Below are 17550 nucleotides of genomic sequence, written 5' to 3' on the forward strand. Positions count from 1 at the left end.
TTCTCCAATGGAATGGAAATTGAGAGCTATGAAAAACTCCACCATTTTTTTTTTTTTTCCGGTACGTGGGCCTCTCACTGTTGTGGCCTCTCCCGTTGCGGAGCACAGGCTCCGGACGCGCAGGCTTAGCGGCCATGGCTCAGCGGCCATAGCTCACAGGCCTAGCCGTTCCGCGGCATGTGGGATCTTCCCGGACCGGGGCACGAACCCGTGTCCCCTGCATCGTCAGGCGGACTCTCAACCACTGCGCCACCAGGGAAGCCCCACCATTTTTGAGGCATGGTGTTGCGTGGAAAGATCACTGGTCTGGGGGCTGAGGACACCTGGATCCTCATTTCAGCCCTGTCATCTGATCTTGGTAAAGCCACAGAACCCTCTGGACTTCATCTGCTTATCTGAAAATTGAAAGGATCGCCTGAGAGGAGAGACTTGTCTCTCTTATTACCACATTAAAAGACATTCATAAAAGGAATCTAGTGCCTTGTGAAAATATGGAGGGCACAATTAGTACTGTGGTGCCAAGGCTCTTGGTTTGCTGGGAAAATTCTGGCAGAGCTCTTCCGACACCTCCCACACTGGGCGTACTGCTAAATCATTGCAGCAAATGAGCTCTGAGTGGCATGGTCAAAGTCAAAGAGGCACAAGGGCTTTTTACCTCAGCTTGACCCCATTAAACCCAGTGGAGGATGACTCTGGCCACACGCAGCAAATGTATTGGCTCTGAGCCCATCAGGGTTCTTTTCTGAGACTCTCCGCAAGCCAGCGTCAGGCAGGAAATGAGATGGGTTTTATTTTCTGCGGTCTGTATGAGGGGTCTGCATAGACCAGGGCATGGCACGTGATGTGAGAATGCTAAGGGGCACATCTGGGGCTCAGCGACACTGATTTCACTTTACTTGGTGATGTAAGGAAAAGAACACTGAACTTGAAATCGGAAGACCTGAACTGCAGTCCTGAACAGGCAAGTCACCTGCGAAAGTCAGGTAGCGTCTTGGGACCCGTTTCCTCCTTTCTAAAATGAGAGTTCTCAGTGGATAGTTCCTAAGTTTTCTTCTAGTTCCGGCAACCTGAGATCTGTGTAATGTTAGAACTTTATGAGGCAAGCCATCAGGTTGCTGCATCCCAGGGACAAATCAAGCAATATTTTTATGTACCAAACCTTGATGGGCCTCCCAGGGGACTAGAGTTTTATGGACAGAGCTTCTGAATATGGCTGCCACTTGAAGCTAGGTTTTCTGATTACATACTTGAGGATGACATTTTTAGAGAAAAACAGAATTGCCGTGGCATCTCTTAATCTTGTAGTTTAATCCTTTACTGAGAATTTATACATGGAAGTTTTGAGGTTTTAATTTAATTAATATTCAAAATTGACAAAGTACAGCCAGATTCAAAGGTAGTTGGATATTTTCAGATCTTATGGAAATTAAATTAATATGACCATTTGACCTAGTTTATCCTCCATATGTGAGATACAATTTCCATTCCTCCCATGTGTTCCATGGACCATTTGGTCTTATTAAATGTAATCATCCCACTTTTACTCACTGAGGTCAAAAATGAGGCAAGTTCCTCGCCTTTAGATACTCAAATCAGGCTAATATCTATTTTTTATTCTATATAACCTTATATTTGTGTCATAGTTTATATCATTTTTCTACCCCGTTTCATGTAATCATCACAACCTGATAAGCTGGAGGTAAAAAATGGTGTTTCCATTTTAAAGAGGAAAAAGTCAGGTTCAAGGCCAAGGTCACATGTCTAAAAGTGACCACACTCCCGATTATTTTTTCACACTTTTCATTACCAATGAATGGATTGGTCTTTTCTGCTATTCAAAGGGCATCCTTGCTCAAGGCGAGTATATATTTGCAAGCTCCTCACTAATAGCTAAATGTTGGCACGTCTCAGGGAATTACTCAGAAAAACACAATGTGAATGGTCACTCTATACACTGCTGAAGGATATGAATGCTTAAAGGATACTTTGGAGAAGAGCATTTTGTGTATCATCATAACATTTTAGTGCTATTTGTGATAAGTACAATATATGAGAAATGTCAACATAGAATCAAATGAACATGTCGAACTGAAAGAGGGTGAACGTTCCAGAGAGAGAGAAATGTATAAGGAAAATCAAAAGGCGCGGGAGCAGGGACAATTAGAGAAATTAACTACAGAGCAGTTACCCATGAACGTGGCTTATTTTCTCGGAGTTTGAATTTCTCAACTTACCCACTTAATTCAGTGCTGTCCCCTTTCAAAGAAGTCATCTTGAGAGGCTGTATACTTATTCCATGCGTGCTGCTTATTACTTACATGATTTTTGGAACTCCTCTTTTATAATTGCCTTCTGAAATGGACACTTTCTTTGAAATATTCTTAATGGCACTTTAGATAAAGTCAGAATTATTCAGAGCCTTGTCTGGTGAAAAGGAGGGTGCTTAAACCAGATAATTTATTTCCCTCCCTCCTTCTCTCCCTCTTTCCCTCTCTCCCTCCCTCCCTTCCTACTTCTTTCTCTCTCTCTTTCCATTTCCTTCCTTCCCTCCCTCCCTCCCTTCCTTCCTTCTCCGTCTCCCCCTCCTCTCTTGCATTCTTCCAAAAAAGAGGCAGGACTAATTTTTTTTACATGTTTTGTACACCTTCTCTGCACTTCCAGAAATTACTCTAAGCCGCACCATATTGTTGTCGTAAGAACATATTTTTCAAGTTGGTTATGTTGGGTGCTTAAATTCTGGTCTGTTAGTTTAAAATATTGTGTCTTGTGCTTTTGTAATTACACTCCCTGAAGTGAATCATATGGGGCTTCGGTTGCAGTGTTGAAGTTGTTGTTAACTGCAGGACACCTGAGTATCACCTTCTCAGCAGTGACGGGCTGGAGCAGGCAGCACCGAGCTGAGAGGAGGAACAGCAGAGGGGATGGCGAAGACGCCAGGTGGAGGCTTGAGCGGAATCAGGGATGCTACACTTTTACCGACTGCAGGTGTCCAGAGAGTGTGGCCAAGGGGATAGAGGGAGGGAGCTGAAGCCGTAGCATAGCAGGACCACATGAAGGAACCAGGGATATTAAAGTTGCTGTGGCATACGAGAATCAGGGTGGGGTGCTAGAGAGGGCATGGGATCGAGAATGGCGCTTAAAATGTTATTTCTGCTCCCAATTAGCTGGAGAACATTAGGCACATAATTTGACCTCTCTGTGCTTCAGTTCCCTGATCTATCAAGTTAAAATTATAGAACTAATTGAGCTTATGGTTTCTTCAAAGACTAAAGTTTATTTTGTAAGGGATACACGATAAATATCTTCAAATACTTGAAGGGCTCCCATGTGGAAGAAGCATTAGGCTAAGACTGTATAATATCTGAGGCGGAGACAGGGACCTAGGAGTGGTAGGGGAGCAGATTTCAGCTTTAGGTAAAAAAGAGCTGCCCAGCAGTGAGATGGCTGCCTTGAGGGTAGGGTGTACAGTGATAAGCTCCCCATCAGTGGAAGTATTCAAGAAGAGCTGAGAGGGCTGGATTTATTATGTAGAAGGGAAGCATAAACTACAAGAAGTAAGTGGCTAGTTGATTGTGAAGGTCTCTTCCGATTCTGAGATTCTAGGACTCTCTACTCTTTTGAGGTCCGTATTCTTGATTGCACTCGCCCCGGAATGACAGGTTGAAAAATCCCAGGCGGCTCTAGAAGTGAGAAGTGGTCCGTGAGGATTTGGTTCACAATGCCTAGTCATCTCTAGAAGTGCCTGAAGGACATGGCATCCTAGCAACCTTGTTGCTTCACCTAATGTTATCCGGAAGAATCAAAGAAGAGGCTCACAGTTCCGTTGAATGGAAAGACTTCAAAGAGGAGCCTTTAAGCTACCTCCTGCACGTTCTTCTTCTGCCCTTCAGGTGTAGTAGGACACCGTTGTTGGTCAAAGGTTTGAAGCCCTTTGGAATGCTCAGGACAATCACAAGATTCCCGTTTTGCTTCTTAGCAGAGACACATCTCACAGCAGCACCAGGTGCCAGGCTCCAGAGTAGCAGCTCATGTGAGCACAGAGCGAATCATTATGGATTCCTTGAGCCGTGATGGCAAAGGGACCTAAATTACCATCAGCACAGTCGCGCTAATGCTGTTGGAATGGGCACGCCTGTGGGAATTCCCAGTGCGGGAACTTCATCAGGTCGGAGCAGCCAGCAGGGGGATGGGCTGAGCGGGCGGGGCACAGGTGTTGGAGAGGGAGACAACTCCACTGGTCTGACTCTAATTATTAGAGTTTCTGCTAGTTTAAGTGCCTGAACCTAGAACATTCTGTGAAATGTCTCTCCCTCCTCCCCCATCACCACCTCCCGCCCCTGCTATTTTCTGTTCACTCTACAAAGTGCAATAGCCCTGGTTTCCAGATGCATCTCGTGGAACCAGATCCCTGACTGCTGGACTTATCTTGCAACCCTTAGAAGTATGGGCTGGGCAGGCACATCGCAAGAGTTCAAAAGTGTAGGCATATCTCTGGGAGGCGGAGAGACCCTAAACTCCAGGCTCTCTGAGCAGGAAGTTGTGTTGGCCCACGCTCACTGTGTCGTCTCTACCACCTCTGCCCTTTAATCCAGCTCCTTTTTTTGTTGTTGTTTGTTTTTTTTTTGTTTGTTTGTTTGTTTTGGTTTTTTTGAGGTACGCGGGCCTCTCACTGTTGTGGCCTCTCCCGTTGCGGAGCACAGGCTCCGGACACGCAGGCTCCGGACGCTCAGGCTCAGCGGCCATGGCTCACGGGCCCAGCCGCTCCGCGGCATGTGGGATCCCCCCGGACCGGGGCACGAACACGCGTCCCCTGAATCGGCAGGCGGACTCCCAACCACTGCGCCACCAGGGAAGCCCTCCAGCTCCTTTTTTGAATACTAATCGTTAACACTTAATGAGAGTTTACTCTGCACCAGGCCCCGTGGTGAGCTATCTAATTTAAGCCTTACAAACCTAATAGAGCGGGTTCTTTATTACCCCATTTTTGGCAGATCGTGAAAAAACTGATGTTCAAAAGGCTAAATAAGTGCTCAGTCATGGCTGCAGACTGAAGTCAAACCCGCTGCCCTTGTTTCAAATTTCTGTCTTTTCTTATCATTCCTATTATGTGAAAACTTGGATGACGGTACTGGATCATCAGATGGGAGCCCGAGGGGTACAAGCTTTACGTGGTATTTGTACCGCTATCTACGTGTCTGCCTCCAGCCCATTCTCTCCGTCTTCCTAACCATCTTGTTCTAGCGTACCTTCTTCGTACTTTCAACCTTCTCTGTATTTTATCTTTCCAGGTATCTGATCAATGTGACTTTTGAAGGGAGAAATCTGTCCTTCAGTGAAGACGGCTACCAGATGCACCCGAAACTGGTGATCATACTTCTGAACAAGGAGAGGAAGTGGGAGAGGGTAGGACATGTCTTTGGCAATTCTCATACTAAGTAGAGGGGGTGGGGATCGGAAAGTCTGCAACACATTGGAGGAAAATGGCACCTCGGTTTTGCTTTCTGAGCTGGAGAGCAAGAGATCAATACTTTAATAACACAGGGGAGGCCATTTCTCAAGCTTGCATCTTCATTTTCTTGCTACTTTGGTCAATCAAGAGATGATTGTCCCTATGGATTTCTGTTTTATTGGTAGTGGTGCTGTCTGCAGCGTGACTTTGTTTTAATGGAAGAGTGTGCATGCAACATATAACACAGTTAGGTGGAGAAACCGAATCATGGGGTAATTCAGAAGTCGTGTCCTACACGGTATCCTGGGGAGGCCTGTGAAGCCTAATTTATGAGCACACAAGTCTGGATTTCCTGTGACTGGAGGCTTGCCATGCAAGGCTCTTCTCAGGATCTCTCCCACTGCCAGCTGACCACAGTGTCTGAAATTCTACCATTAGGCGTTAATTTACGTGGGCGCCAGACTGCCTAGGTTCAATCCCCAGCTCCTCTACTCACTAAATTGTCTGTCTAGGACCTTGGGCAAATCTCTTAACTTCTCTGTGCCTCCGCTTCCTCGTCTGAAAAATGGGGATAATAATAATAGTACCAATAACACAGGGTTGTTATAAGGATTAAATATATTAATATATGTAAAGGACTTGGAAGGGTGCCTGGCACATAGTAAGCACTTACTAGGTATTGGCTTTTATTATTATACCTGATTCCTAGTTAAATGCAAATGTTCCTGAGAGTAATTTCATCACTGGTGTTCCCGAGAATGTTCGGCAGGGCACTTGTGCCTTTAGACGCTTTGCTGAGAAATGGTTTCCAGGTAAATAAGACCGAGAGATGCTGTCTACTCTGTCTCACTCTGGGAGATTCTCAGAACATATTAGCATTTGAATGTTCAGAGGTGTCTTTTACTGAGGAATAGTTGACATACATCGTTATACTAGTTTTAAGTATACAGTATAATGGTTCAATATTTGTATATATTATGAAATGATCACCACAGAGAGTCTAGTTAACATCCGTCACCATACATAGTTCCAAAATTTTTTTTTTGTTGTGACGAGAACTTTTAAAATCTACTCTCTTAGCAGCTTTCAATATGCAACACAGTGTTATTAACCGCAGTCAGCATGCTGTACATTACCCTCCCATGACTTATTTATTTTACACCTGGAACTTTGTGCCCTTTGACGAACCACCAGTCTGTTCTCTGTATCTGTGAACTAGGTTTCCTTCTTTTTCTTCTGTTTTAGAGTCCACTTATAAGTGAGATCATGCAGTGTTTGTCTTTCTCTGTCTGACTTACTTCACTTAGAATAACACCCTCAAGGTCCATCCATGTTGTTGCCAATAGAGGTGTCTTACAGCAAAGAAACATCTTTAATTTTATTTAATCTGGCATTTCCCCAAATGATTTATCACGAGAACCCTTTACCCATGAAATCGTCTTCTGTGAATCGCGTTGGGAAGCATTGATTTACAGACTCTGCAGACGCTGTGGGCCAGTTGGCTGAGAACAGACTTCAGGATGTCAGCATGGCTCCTACTAGGATGGAAACCAGGTGATGTAGTTCCAAAGAGAGTAGCCAGGAAAAGAAGCCAGAGATAAACTTCGTGAAATTCACCGTCTTGTCACAGAGAGCCGTGGACAGGTGGTTATGAGAATGCCCACCTGTGAAACCAGGCATGTGTGTCTCAGGTGGTGGGACCCAGGGCCTTATCTTTCAAACCGAAGACCTCGATCTGTCATGTGTTCCTCATATCAGGGCTTTTTGGCTGTAAGCCTGCCGTTATGCCCGGGGTTCGTGATTGAAGCTGCCGCCCCTCCCCTGAGTTGTCATTTGTCCCAAAATGGCTATTCCCTGGGCTTCCACTCCTTACCCCAGTCAAGCTGCTTTTCACTGCTGCTGTGGAGACATAATCATTCAAGGAGTGTCTGGGCCGGCATGTACAACAGGCGCTTCTGTATATCTCCAGAAGAGGAGTTATTAAAAACGGAGGCTTCATACGTGGATCGGAAGACATCCAGCTAGGGTGGCTTTAATTCAGTAGACCTGTGATTACTGCCTCAAGTGAGGGGCCCTCTCACGACCGTCCTGTCTTAAAGAGACACCACTTCCCATCATGTGTGCTGCCTTCTCTTCCTTAGGCTGGAATCTGAGGCCCGGGACCCCCAGCCCTTTCCAAAACTAGACCCTCCTTCCTGGGGGTTGGATCCCACGCCTCCTTAACAGATCTCCCTCTACTCTAACTCTTGAATTTATTCCTTATTTCTATATGATCTGGGAACCATGTGGATAATTTTTTAAATGGTCCTCCTTCTCCCTGACGCCCACGTTGAACCATTCAGATCAGCCCTGGACGTGGCTTCTAGAAGGAGCTTCCCAAGCCACAATTCTAGTTCTTTCTCTGCCCAAAACCCGCTCAGAGCTTCTGCAGTTTGTGGATTGGGCCCAAACTCTATCTATTCATGCATTCAAGGCTCTGGTCTCTTTTCCAACACCCGTCTTCTCTTCCTCACCATTTCCCATCTCACCGTCAAGCTACGCTGGACTCCTCTCTGTTCTGAGAATGTACCCTTGTATGTCTTGTTCTCCGTACAGAGTGTCGTGATGTTTTCTTTTCCTGGAATGAATGGTCCAATTATACAAATCATAATCATCCTTTGAAGCCCAATTAAAATGTTGCAGTCTCCATCCCTGATCTTTGGCCAAGATATCATTTTTTGCTCCCTTATCCCCTGTAGCCTTGGTCCGTACCTCTGTTGTAGTACTCGTCACATCTGCCTGTGTTAGAGTTGCATGTGTGATGCTTCCAGAGGACAGAGGCTGTGTCTTTATACTGTCGTGTCCTCATGGCAACCTGGAGGACCGTGTTGCATAGCTCAATAGATACACGTAGAATGAACGAGAGCCATTACATAATACAAGAGTCTAAAATCCGTCATGAAGAATCAAGTTTATGCTATTGCCCTTGATACAAGAGCTCGTTTTTTTGGGCGGGGGGAGATAAAATCTTTATGTAGATTGAGTTTGCATAGATCGTACTTTAAGTGTGCTAAGGGAGCTTGTTATTTAAAGAAATTCTGTGGGTAATCTTTTGATAAAGTCTTTTGGGGGGATTGGGATCCTAGAATAGAACATTTTCATACTGACTTGGTTACATCAGGGAGCATTGCTGAAGAGAGATGTTCAGTATTCCTTAGGTTCATGAGCCACACAGCTCCCAAACTTGGAAGCCCTTGCGGGCAGGGTGGGGATGCCAGGCACAGGTCTAGGGCATGTCTGGGTTGTGGTAAAATCGAACCGTGGGAAGTTGTACCTTTTCTTCCGCTATCACCTTGGCCCCCAGAACCCTTCTGCATGCTTAGGACTCCTGATAGCATTCCAGAAGGTCCCCAGTGGTCCAGGGAAGACTTAGACTTCAGAGAGGCAGGCCCTCAGGGTGAGGATTCTACAGTGAAGAGATGGTCACTGGGGAGATAAGGAGAGAATGGGTCTCAATTTGTGGAAGAGGCGTGGGTTAAGAGGTGGGGCCTTTGGCCTCTGGTGCTGCCCCTAACTGGCTGTGTGACCTGCTCTTTTCACTTTTCTGGATCTTTCTGCCGTCATGTCTGGAACCATGGCGTGAGATGGGTCCTTTCCAGCTCTAACTTCTGAGGTTACGTATTCACGCTGTAAATAAATCGGAGCATGGCATGGAAGTTGGTGAGGGCTGGAGCGTACAAAAGGAGCCCGACTCTGTTTGTAAGGACAGTAGCTCCCAGGACATATTCGTCATTCTTGTCATTGGGGTAAATGTCATCTCTTCAGAAGGCCTTCCCTGATGACCCAAGCTGAGGTAGAGCCACCCAGTCAGGTTTATTTTCATTTGCTTCAAGATACTTATCTGACGTTTTGCTCATTTGTCTGCTTGTTTGTTTCATTTATCACTTGTTTTCCCACACCAGGTCGGATGCTGTGTGGGCGCAAGGGCCTAGTTCACCTCAGTAATTCTAACACTTAAGAAGAGCGCTTGGCTCAGAGGGACCACTCAAAAGATAATTGTTAAATAAATGAAGAATCTGTACGCTCAGGAGGGTTAGAGCAGTGACTGGTAGTGACCGTTCGCTTCTACCTGAGACTCTCCCGTGTAGACTGAGTGGTTTACTGAAAAGCAAGTAAGAGCAGGTACATCTCCCTACGGACTGAGCACCCCGAGGACCAGCAAGGGACTCAGGGCGCCTTCGGGAGGGCTCATCTCCAGGCAGGCACGCCCGAACAGTGTTCGACAGGAAGCCTCGGGAAGAGGAAGATTTACTGTGTGAATCGTGTGATAGGATTTCACAGTATTCCTTCAGGTTTTTACAAAGTCGTCTCAAAGCTACTGTCTTATCAATTTGGTTCCTTCCAAAAGACTTCAAGTGATGGCAGGATAGTCTGTGGGACTGAGCATGGTTTTAGAAACCGGAGAGAGCCGAGTTCAGTTTCCCACATCGCCATTTATCAGCTGTGTGTACAGAGCGACTGGTATTACCGGGGTCTATTTCCCTTTTGTAAAATGGGGCTTTACCTAAGGCTGTCATACAGATTAAAGGGGATTTTACAGTAACCAACTCTAAAGGAGATATTATGGTAAAACCAGTTAATAGTGGCTGAAACATAGCCAGTATTCAACAAATACCAATTGGTAGTCCCCACCCTCCTCGAGTAATTTTTTAAGGTAATAGCTGCACGTGGTAAAAAGTCAAATGATACAAAAGAATATCCAGTAAAAAGAATGTCCTCTGATCACCTATGATCCTTGGTTCCCCAGGTCCCTCCTCAGAGCGATCATAGTTCGCAATGTCTTACGTATTTGCTCTGAAAATACTCCCAAGCGTATACAAATTTTCTACATTTACTCAACCTCTTTTTTTAAACGAATAGTACATGCTTTTGTGAACCTTTAGTGGGACCGTATGTTAGTAGCCTCTAAGGAGGCATGGAGGCTGGGGGCTAGAACAGCAAAGAGATCTCTGGATCAGAATTATATTCACAGAAAGCCAAGTACATATCTCTGGTATGTAGAAATGTGAAGAACATTTACAGAGGAACACACAGACACAGACATAGAGAATGGACTTGTGGACACAGGAGTGGAAGGGGAAGGTGGGACGAATTGAGAGAGTAGCATTGACATATATACGCTACCATGTGTAAAATAGATGGCTAGTGGGAACCTGCTGTATATAGCACAGGGAGCTCAGCTCGGTGCTCTGTGATGACCTAGAGGGGTGGGATGGGGGCAGGGGCATTGGGAGCGAGGCTCAAGAGGGAGGGGATATACGTATACATATAGCTGATTCACTTTGTTGTACAGCAGAAACTAAGACAACATTGTAAAGCAATTATACTCCAAAAAAAAAAAAAAAAGTCCAAAAAAAAATAAAGAGGAACACACACACACACACAGCATGGTGAGTTGGAAAGGGTAGGGGATGGTGAAAAATATTTGTTTGCAGAGTGGCTTCATTTGTGAGTCTCTGTAAGAGGGGGACAGATGCATCAGCTTGCATTAAAAATAGTCTGGCACAGAGAAGCGGTTCCAACGAGCATTCAGGCTCCTGTCTTTATCAGAGCCTCTCATGATTTGCTTCATTGCCACTGCTCCCTGCTTCCATTTAATCGTTCCTAAAATGGGGATAGTAAAAATGAAATGCAGTGGGGTGTGTTCTGAGTACTGACTTCAAGAAATGATGATGATGCATTTTTCAGGTTGGAAGAGGTAAACAGACCTTAAAGGGACTGTCTGGGTCGGAATTGCAGGACAATACATATGGTGTGCCTCTCCGCTTGTCTTTCCCCCAGACTCGCCAGAGGTGTATTTTAGAAGCGCACTCCCTCTTGCCTGCCTCCACCTACCAGAAAATACCCCTCCTTGTGTAGATTAAAACATTCTTCGTTTGTCTGGGTCATTCTTTGGGCTCCCCAAACCCCAGTTATCACCTTAGGCTGGCAATCCTGAGAGATTACAGCCATATCCACCAGTGGAAGAAGGGTTCAAGGTGAAAGTGGTCGGTAGGAAGTGCTGAGTCCATAGTCGTATTTATGAATTAACGTATGGATCAGTGAGAGAGAGGAAGGGTAACCAAACTGGTAGAGAGAAGACTCCCAAGAGCCTCCTCAGAAGCAACAACATTATAGAACAGAAGGTCCCACCAGCATCTGGAGCCTGGGAGGAAGGAAACCGGTTAAGGGATGCTTCCGGTAGCCCCGTATCCAGGAGGCAGCACTGAGTCCAGGCTGCGGCTGCCCCGTGACACCGATACCTGAGGACCAGAGTGATCTATTCCAGAGCGATCAAGTGGGTGATGGTAGGACAGAGGTTGGTCGCTACTGGGGCAGATTCTGCTTGAAAGCCATTGACCCGTGACCTAAAACAGCCCGTCCATCCCTTCAGAGAGCGTGCGCACACACACACACTCTCTCTCTCTCTCTCATCACGGACGAACTGACGGTCTGCTCACGAGCACAGGAACCACATCTGGCTGGTTTCCCTCTAGGTGTCTGTGCCCAGCAGAGTGCGAGACAGTGCTAAGCAGGCCAGGAAATACTTGGTGTTGCCTGAACACACCTGCCCCTACTGAATTCCACCTCCCGCCCCGGGGGAAGAGGCCACGGGCTATCCACGTGCTCTCTCCAGACTTGCAGAGGGCGTCTGAGGAGTGAAACAGAAGCTCCTCCCCGTGTTGGTGTGTTTTTGCTGCATCTCCCGGTACCACCACTTGACAACATGCTCCTTGTGCTGACTTTGAACTGCATATACTAATATGCATCACCGGATGAAGGCGCTAAGAAGCAGGATCCATGGAGAAGGGCTGTGGGAATTGCGGTCACGGAGGGGAAGAAGAAGAGGCAGCAAGGTGATGACTTACTCCCTTTAAATATATGAAGAATTATTGGACCGAGTGTTGAGATCAGCTGTTCACTTTCTCTGCCGAGACAGAACCAGAGTAAGTGGGCTTAAGATCAAGCAGAGAGGATTTATATTAGCTATAAGGAGAATTTCTTTCTAGAGAGAAGTGTTGAGTACCAGAACCGTTAACCCCACCAGGGGCTGACTTTGGAAGAACTAAAAATTGGGTGTATCTTCGTGACTCTGTAACGTGCAGTCCTGCCCAAACAACAATGCGTGAACTACAGGCTTTGAGAGTTCTTCTTCCCTTCCCCTCCCTCCCTTCCCTCCTTCGTGCACATAACGATTGAGCACCTACTATGAGCCTAGTGTTGCCCCCACCAAACTAGTATTATTGTTTTCCTAGTTGCTGGGGAAAGAAGTATTGCAAGGAGAAGGGTGCTTATTGTGACACGTAAAATTTCTATAACCTCAGGTGATTTTAAATCTGACTATTTGATATGGTCTAATAGTTGGGTGGCTCTTTCATCTTGCTTGGTTAGTAAAGACCCTGCGTATACGTGACAGTGGTTTATAGACAAGGCCTCTGGATTACATGCTTTGGGTTGTCTTTCCAAGTTGTGATTATCACAGACTTTCACATCCGAGTGTTCCCTTCTTTGGTTCCCTCAGCTCCAAGAGCCGTGGCCCATGCTCTTTGCCTACACCCTTTTCCAGGGTCCCGGAAAGAGACCGCTGGGGGCCAGCCCATGGTGGGGAGGTGTGCCCTTAACCCCCAAGGTCTCCACACCCACTCCTGGTAGACTCAGTGCACAATGTCAAGCTGCTACCCCCATGCACATTTATAAAATAATTCGAAGAGCAGAGCAGGTTGTACTGGGGGAAAGGACTTCAGAAATGTCATTTCAGAAAGGCTGGTTGTCTTCATGTGCTGTCATCAGCCACTGAATGAAGCGGATAAAAGAACAAGATAACCTTGGTTGACTTTGCTTTGAAACCTATACCTGCTGATGGGGGAGAAAAGCAGGATGGAGCTTGGAGACAGAAGTGCCGCTTAATCTTGACTTAAGGAAACACTGTATAGAGGAAAGGATCCCAAAGCCAAAAGATAGCTTTCATCCACCTTGTTTAAATTTTATTGAGGATTTTATTTCATGACAGTTGTCTTTGGTTGGCTCCTGAGTCCTCTGAACTTTCTAATTCTAGGCTATAATGTTTTTCCAGTAGTGGTATTGAAGATGAAATAGTGCTGTAGAGGTTACAAGACTCTTATGTTAATATACAGGTTAAAATCAACATTTATGATTTTCTTATTATAAAGGTAATTGGTGCTTATTAAAGATACTTGGGGGGACAAAATAAAATTCACCCATTTACATACCTACAAAGAATTAGTGTTTACATTTCTTCTGTTTCTTACTGATGCTTTTTTCTGTGCCTGTGTGTGTATATGTGTACGTTTTAACACAATACAGTGTGATACAATAGAACTGGAAACGCAATGTATGAACAGTTTGCAGTCTTCTTTTTTCTCTCACTATGATACTGTGACCATTGTCTTATTTTATTAATGTTATCCAAAAGCATGAAACGTAATGACTGCCTCATATTCCATTGTAAAGATGTATCATACTTCTTTAAACTGATCCCCCATGATTAGGCATTCATATGTGTATTCGGTAGAGACTGGTACTCATATGAGAATAATTTCAGAGTTTTTGTTAATCCAGCTTTGATGTGTAGGATTGATGTCCGAGGTGACAAGGTTTGGTCACCTTTTTTTGTTGTTGTTTTATGTCCCTAAACATTCAAAATGATATCCTTTAATTCAAGAAGCTTGGGTTATATTCATTCAGTAACAAGGAGAAGACACACATGCAGTGGGTGTGAAAGGCTCTCCTTTGTGATTCCTGGCCTGCTGGGGATCCCAGAGGGTTTTTCTCTTTCTGACCTTCTGATCCTCTAACTTTGCTGGTGAGAATATTTCTTACCTTTGGCAGTTACAGCACACAGACGATGGGGTTGTTCATGTGGTCTGTGTCTGCAGTTTTCAACATCCTGGGACCATTTTCTTGAGAGTTGGAAGCTTGTAAAATTCAGGCCCGTGTTCCTAGGGAGGTAGTAGGGCTCATGCTTGGTATGACATCGTTTCTAGTGCTGTTTCCATTCTCTGTGCCCCAAGTGACCCAGGAAGAAGGGAGAGTGATCCCCTTCTTTCACCAGTGGCCGGCTGACTCACATACCCACAGGCTGATGTGCCTCAGGACTGTCTGGGCCATCGTGGCAGGGACTCCTCTTTTCATACCTTGGTGTATTTTCCACCAAACAAGCTACTTCGTGCATACATTAATAGCGTATACACTTGCCCTGAAGTCTGAGGTGTGACATTAAAGCTATAATATCTGAATGTTCTTCATCTACAAGCATGCCTCTGTTGACCTATCACCAGGAGATCTTCTGCTTTGAGTTCTTCCTACAGCGATGACAGATTTGTACAAGTCCACGCACAGCCTCTCTCTCCACAATACCTACTTACGAGAGCTGGCCGGGACCAGGGTGAGGTGATTCGTGTGCATAGGGAGGGGAGCGCCAACCGTGGCATGTTAACCCTGCTGATCGGCCCCCAGTACAAAGAGTTGAAAGGAAGCGTTGGCCAATTAAGAAAATAAACCGCCTTTAAGAATGAAAGCTATTAATAAAAAAAAAAACATGAATACAAGCATTCCACAGCAGCCATAGCACTCAAGATTATTTGGTGTGATTTTAGTATTTTCCCTATCAGAATGATTTCTGTCCATAATTTGGTGAACATTTCAGTTCATTTTGAGAGAGAGACAAGCTCTTGCACTTTCTCACTCTTGCACTTTCTCCCCCCTGCACTTTCTCCCTCTCTGTGATGATGTGACCCAGGTATTCTCTGCTGTACATAAAGGCTGCCCATTGCCAGTTCTCCCGGCATTCCAGGTCTCAGCTCCATCAGCTACGTGTTCTGAAGCTTTAAACTTAAAACAGATCTGTGCCAGGGGAATGAGGAGAATGAAAGTGTGGTCTTGAGGAGACAAATAAAAGAGGGGAAGAGCACAAGTAGACGTCCGGGAGAGAGTGATAGACCCCAAGGGAAAGAGGACCATTCTCCACAGCTGTATTTTCAAAGTGCAAAATATTCCCCGTTTACACCAAACTCTGTAGATATCCTTTCACGTTTTTCTACTCTAAAGGTTTGGTGTATGGTGTCTTCTAAGATCGTCAATTTTGGCTATTCTCATAATAATGCGTACCATCTTTTTCGCTCATCCCATAAGGAGGGGAGCTTTCTGGCGTAGGAATAGAATCTTACCTCTTGGGTGGAACTTCTGGTCATGTTTAAGCCACCTCAGCATTCTCTTTATAGAACAGTGAAAAAACATCTATTCTCCCTAAAGGGTCTGAGAAAGATGTACAATTTCTAAAACACTCTATCCTGAGATCAAGGGATCTTAGGAAGGTTTGGCACTAGCACATCTGACGTTTATTGAGCCCTTTATTAAGAATGTGGTTTATGAAGACTTTTAGCATATATGACCTAATTCTGATTCCTATGAAAACTTACTTCCTATCGCACAGGTAAGTATACTGAGGCTCAGGGAAGTTGTATGATTTGCCAAAGTCATACACTTAAGGAATGGCAGAGCTGAGTGTGGATATTTACGTCTGGCTCCATTTAAGTCCAATATATGTTTTGCCTTGATACACAGAGTATAACGGTATAACTAGGCTAATGGCATCAAAGCGTAGCACTACCAATGGGGATAGTTTTGTAGACCAGAGGACAGACCACACCACGGAAATACGTGAGCACTACCACATGAGAGTTTTTACACAAAGTGTTCAGAAGTGGTCCTGTACCAGGTAGGTGGGGGGAGTTGGCTTAAACTGGGACTGGCTGTTTCAATGTAATATTTTCCTGAGAAGATTATAAAATGAAAAAGTAAGGGAAGGAGGAATGGAGAGAGGCAAGAAAGATAGGAACAACAGCAGAAAAGCTTTTCTGCATCCCTACATCCTTATCCCTTTTCACTACCTATTATTAAACACACATTCACACACACACATCCCTAAAAATACATACATGCATACATTGCCTCTTTTTTTCAGCTAGAACAAGAACGTATCTCCTCAAACTGTGAGGACAGAACACGTTTCTCCCAATAGCAAAGGCCACAGCTACCTACAGAAATAGTTGTCTAGGTCCTGATTACATAGACGGGATGGATTTCCTAGCAAGTAGTTTGCTTCTGCTTTAAAAGGTCTTCTAAAATGCAGCCACCATGGCAGTGACACTGCAGCCATGCAGCCCCATTGATCAGACTCCTGCAGGAGGTGCAGAGAAATGTCGAAACACCAAGAGGAATTTAAAATAGCTGACCTACAAAACAGACTTCAAATCTTACCAAGAGAGTGACATGAAATTTTAACTTTGTTTTACATAAAACACAATCAATTAAATATTTTATGAGCTCAACTAGCTAAGAGAGAGGAGTTTGGGCATTTCATATCAAACTAGCTGAAGGTTCATTGAGATGAATACATCCAAATATATAAAAGAGAAAGTAGAAGCAAAATCCAATGGCTAAGACCACTGATCTTCTGTGATTCATCATTGTCTCTTCAGTGTTTCCCCAAGTATGACTGTGGGTTTCACTGTGGTACATGAATTAAGAGGGATGAGTATTTTTTATTTAAATAATCTGTTTATCTTTATAGTTATCTTCTATCTTTGACAAGTGACACTTGTCTTACATTTACAGTCATGATATGAAATTTTTTAATAAATATATTTTTTAAAAGAAGGTTGTTTCATATGTAATTAAAAATAGTGTAGGTGGTGCACAGATGTGGCAAAAATCGGTACAGTGGAACTCAAATGACTGAAATTTGAGAAATGCTTCCAGAGGGCAAAGTGTATTCCAGACCCCGGTTCCCAAATCACAGTAGTCAAGACTGACCTACCTTCCCGTCCTGTTTCCTCTTCTGCTCTCTGCGTTTAGCCTACACACCAGCATAATTGCAACTACCCCTTCTCCAGACCTCTTGTACTTTTATGCCTACATGCCTTGGGTTATGCTTTCCCCTTAACCTTGGACTCTTGAACTTACCCATTGAGGCATAGTTTAAAAGCCAAGAGGCATCATATCTTCCTCACCTCTGCCTAACACAGTGATTCATCCAAAGCAGTGTAAATAGATGTTGCTTC

General features: G+C 44.8%; 1 protein-coding gene across 1 annotated transcript in view; it reads left to right on the forward strand.

The window, feature by feature from the left end:
- GRIN2B (glutamate ionotropic receptor NMDA type subunit 2B) overlaps positions 1 to 17550 on the forward strand; it is a 292975-nt gene that overhangs the window by 182271 nt on the left and 93154 nt on the right. The window contains exon 3 of the mRNA XM_032645586.1: positions 5289 to 5403. Within this exon, the coding sequence (XP_032501477.1) occupies positions 5289 to 5403 (115 nt within the window). The remainder of the gene's footprint in view (positions 1 to 5288; positions 5404 to 17550) is intronic.

Source organism: Phocoena sinus, chromosome 10 (assembly GCF_008692025.1).
Source record: "Phocoena sinus isolate mPhoSin1 chromosome 10, mPhoSin1.pri, whole genome shotgun sequence".
Classification (NCBI taxonomy): Eukaryota; Metazoa; Chordata; class Mammalia; order Artiodactyla; family Phocoenidae; genus Phocoena; species Phocoena sinus.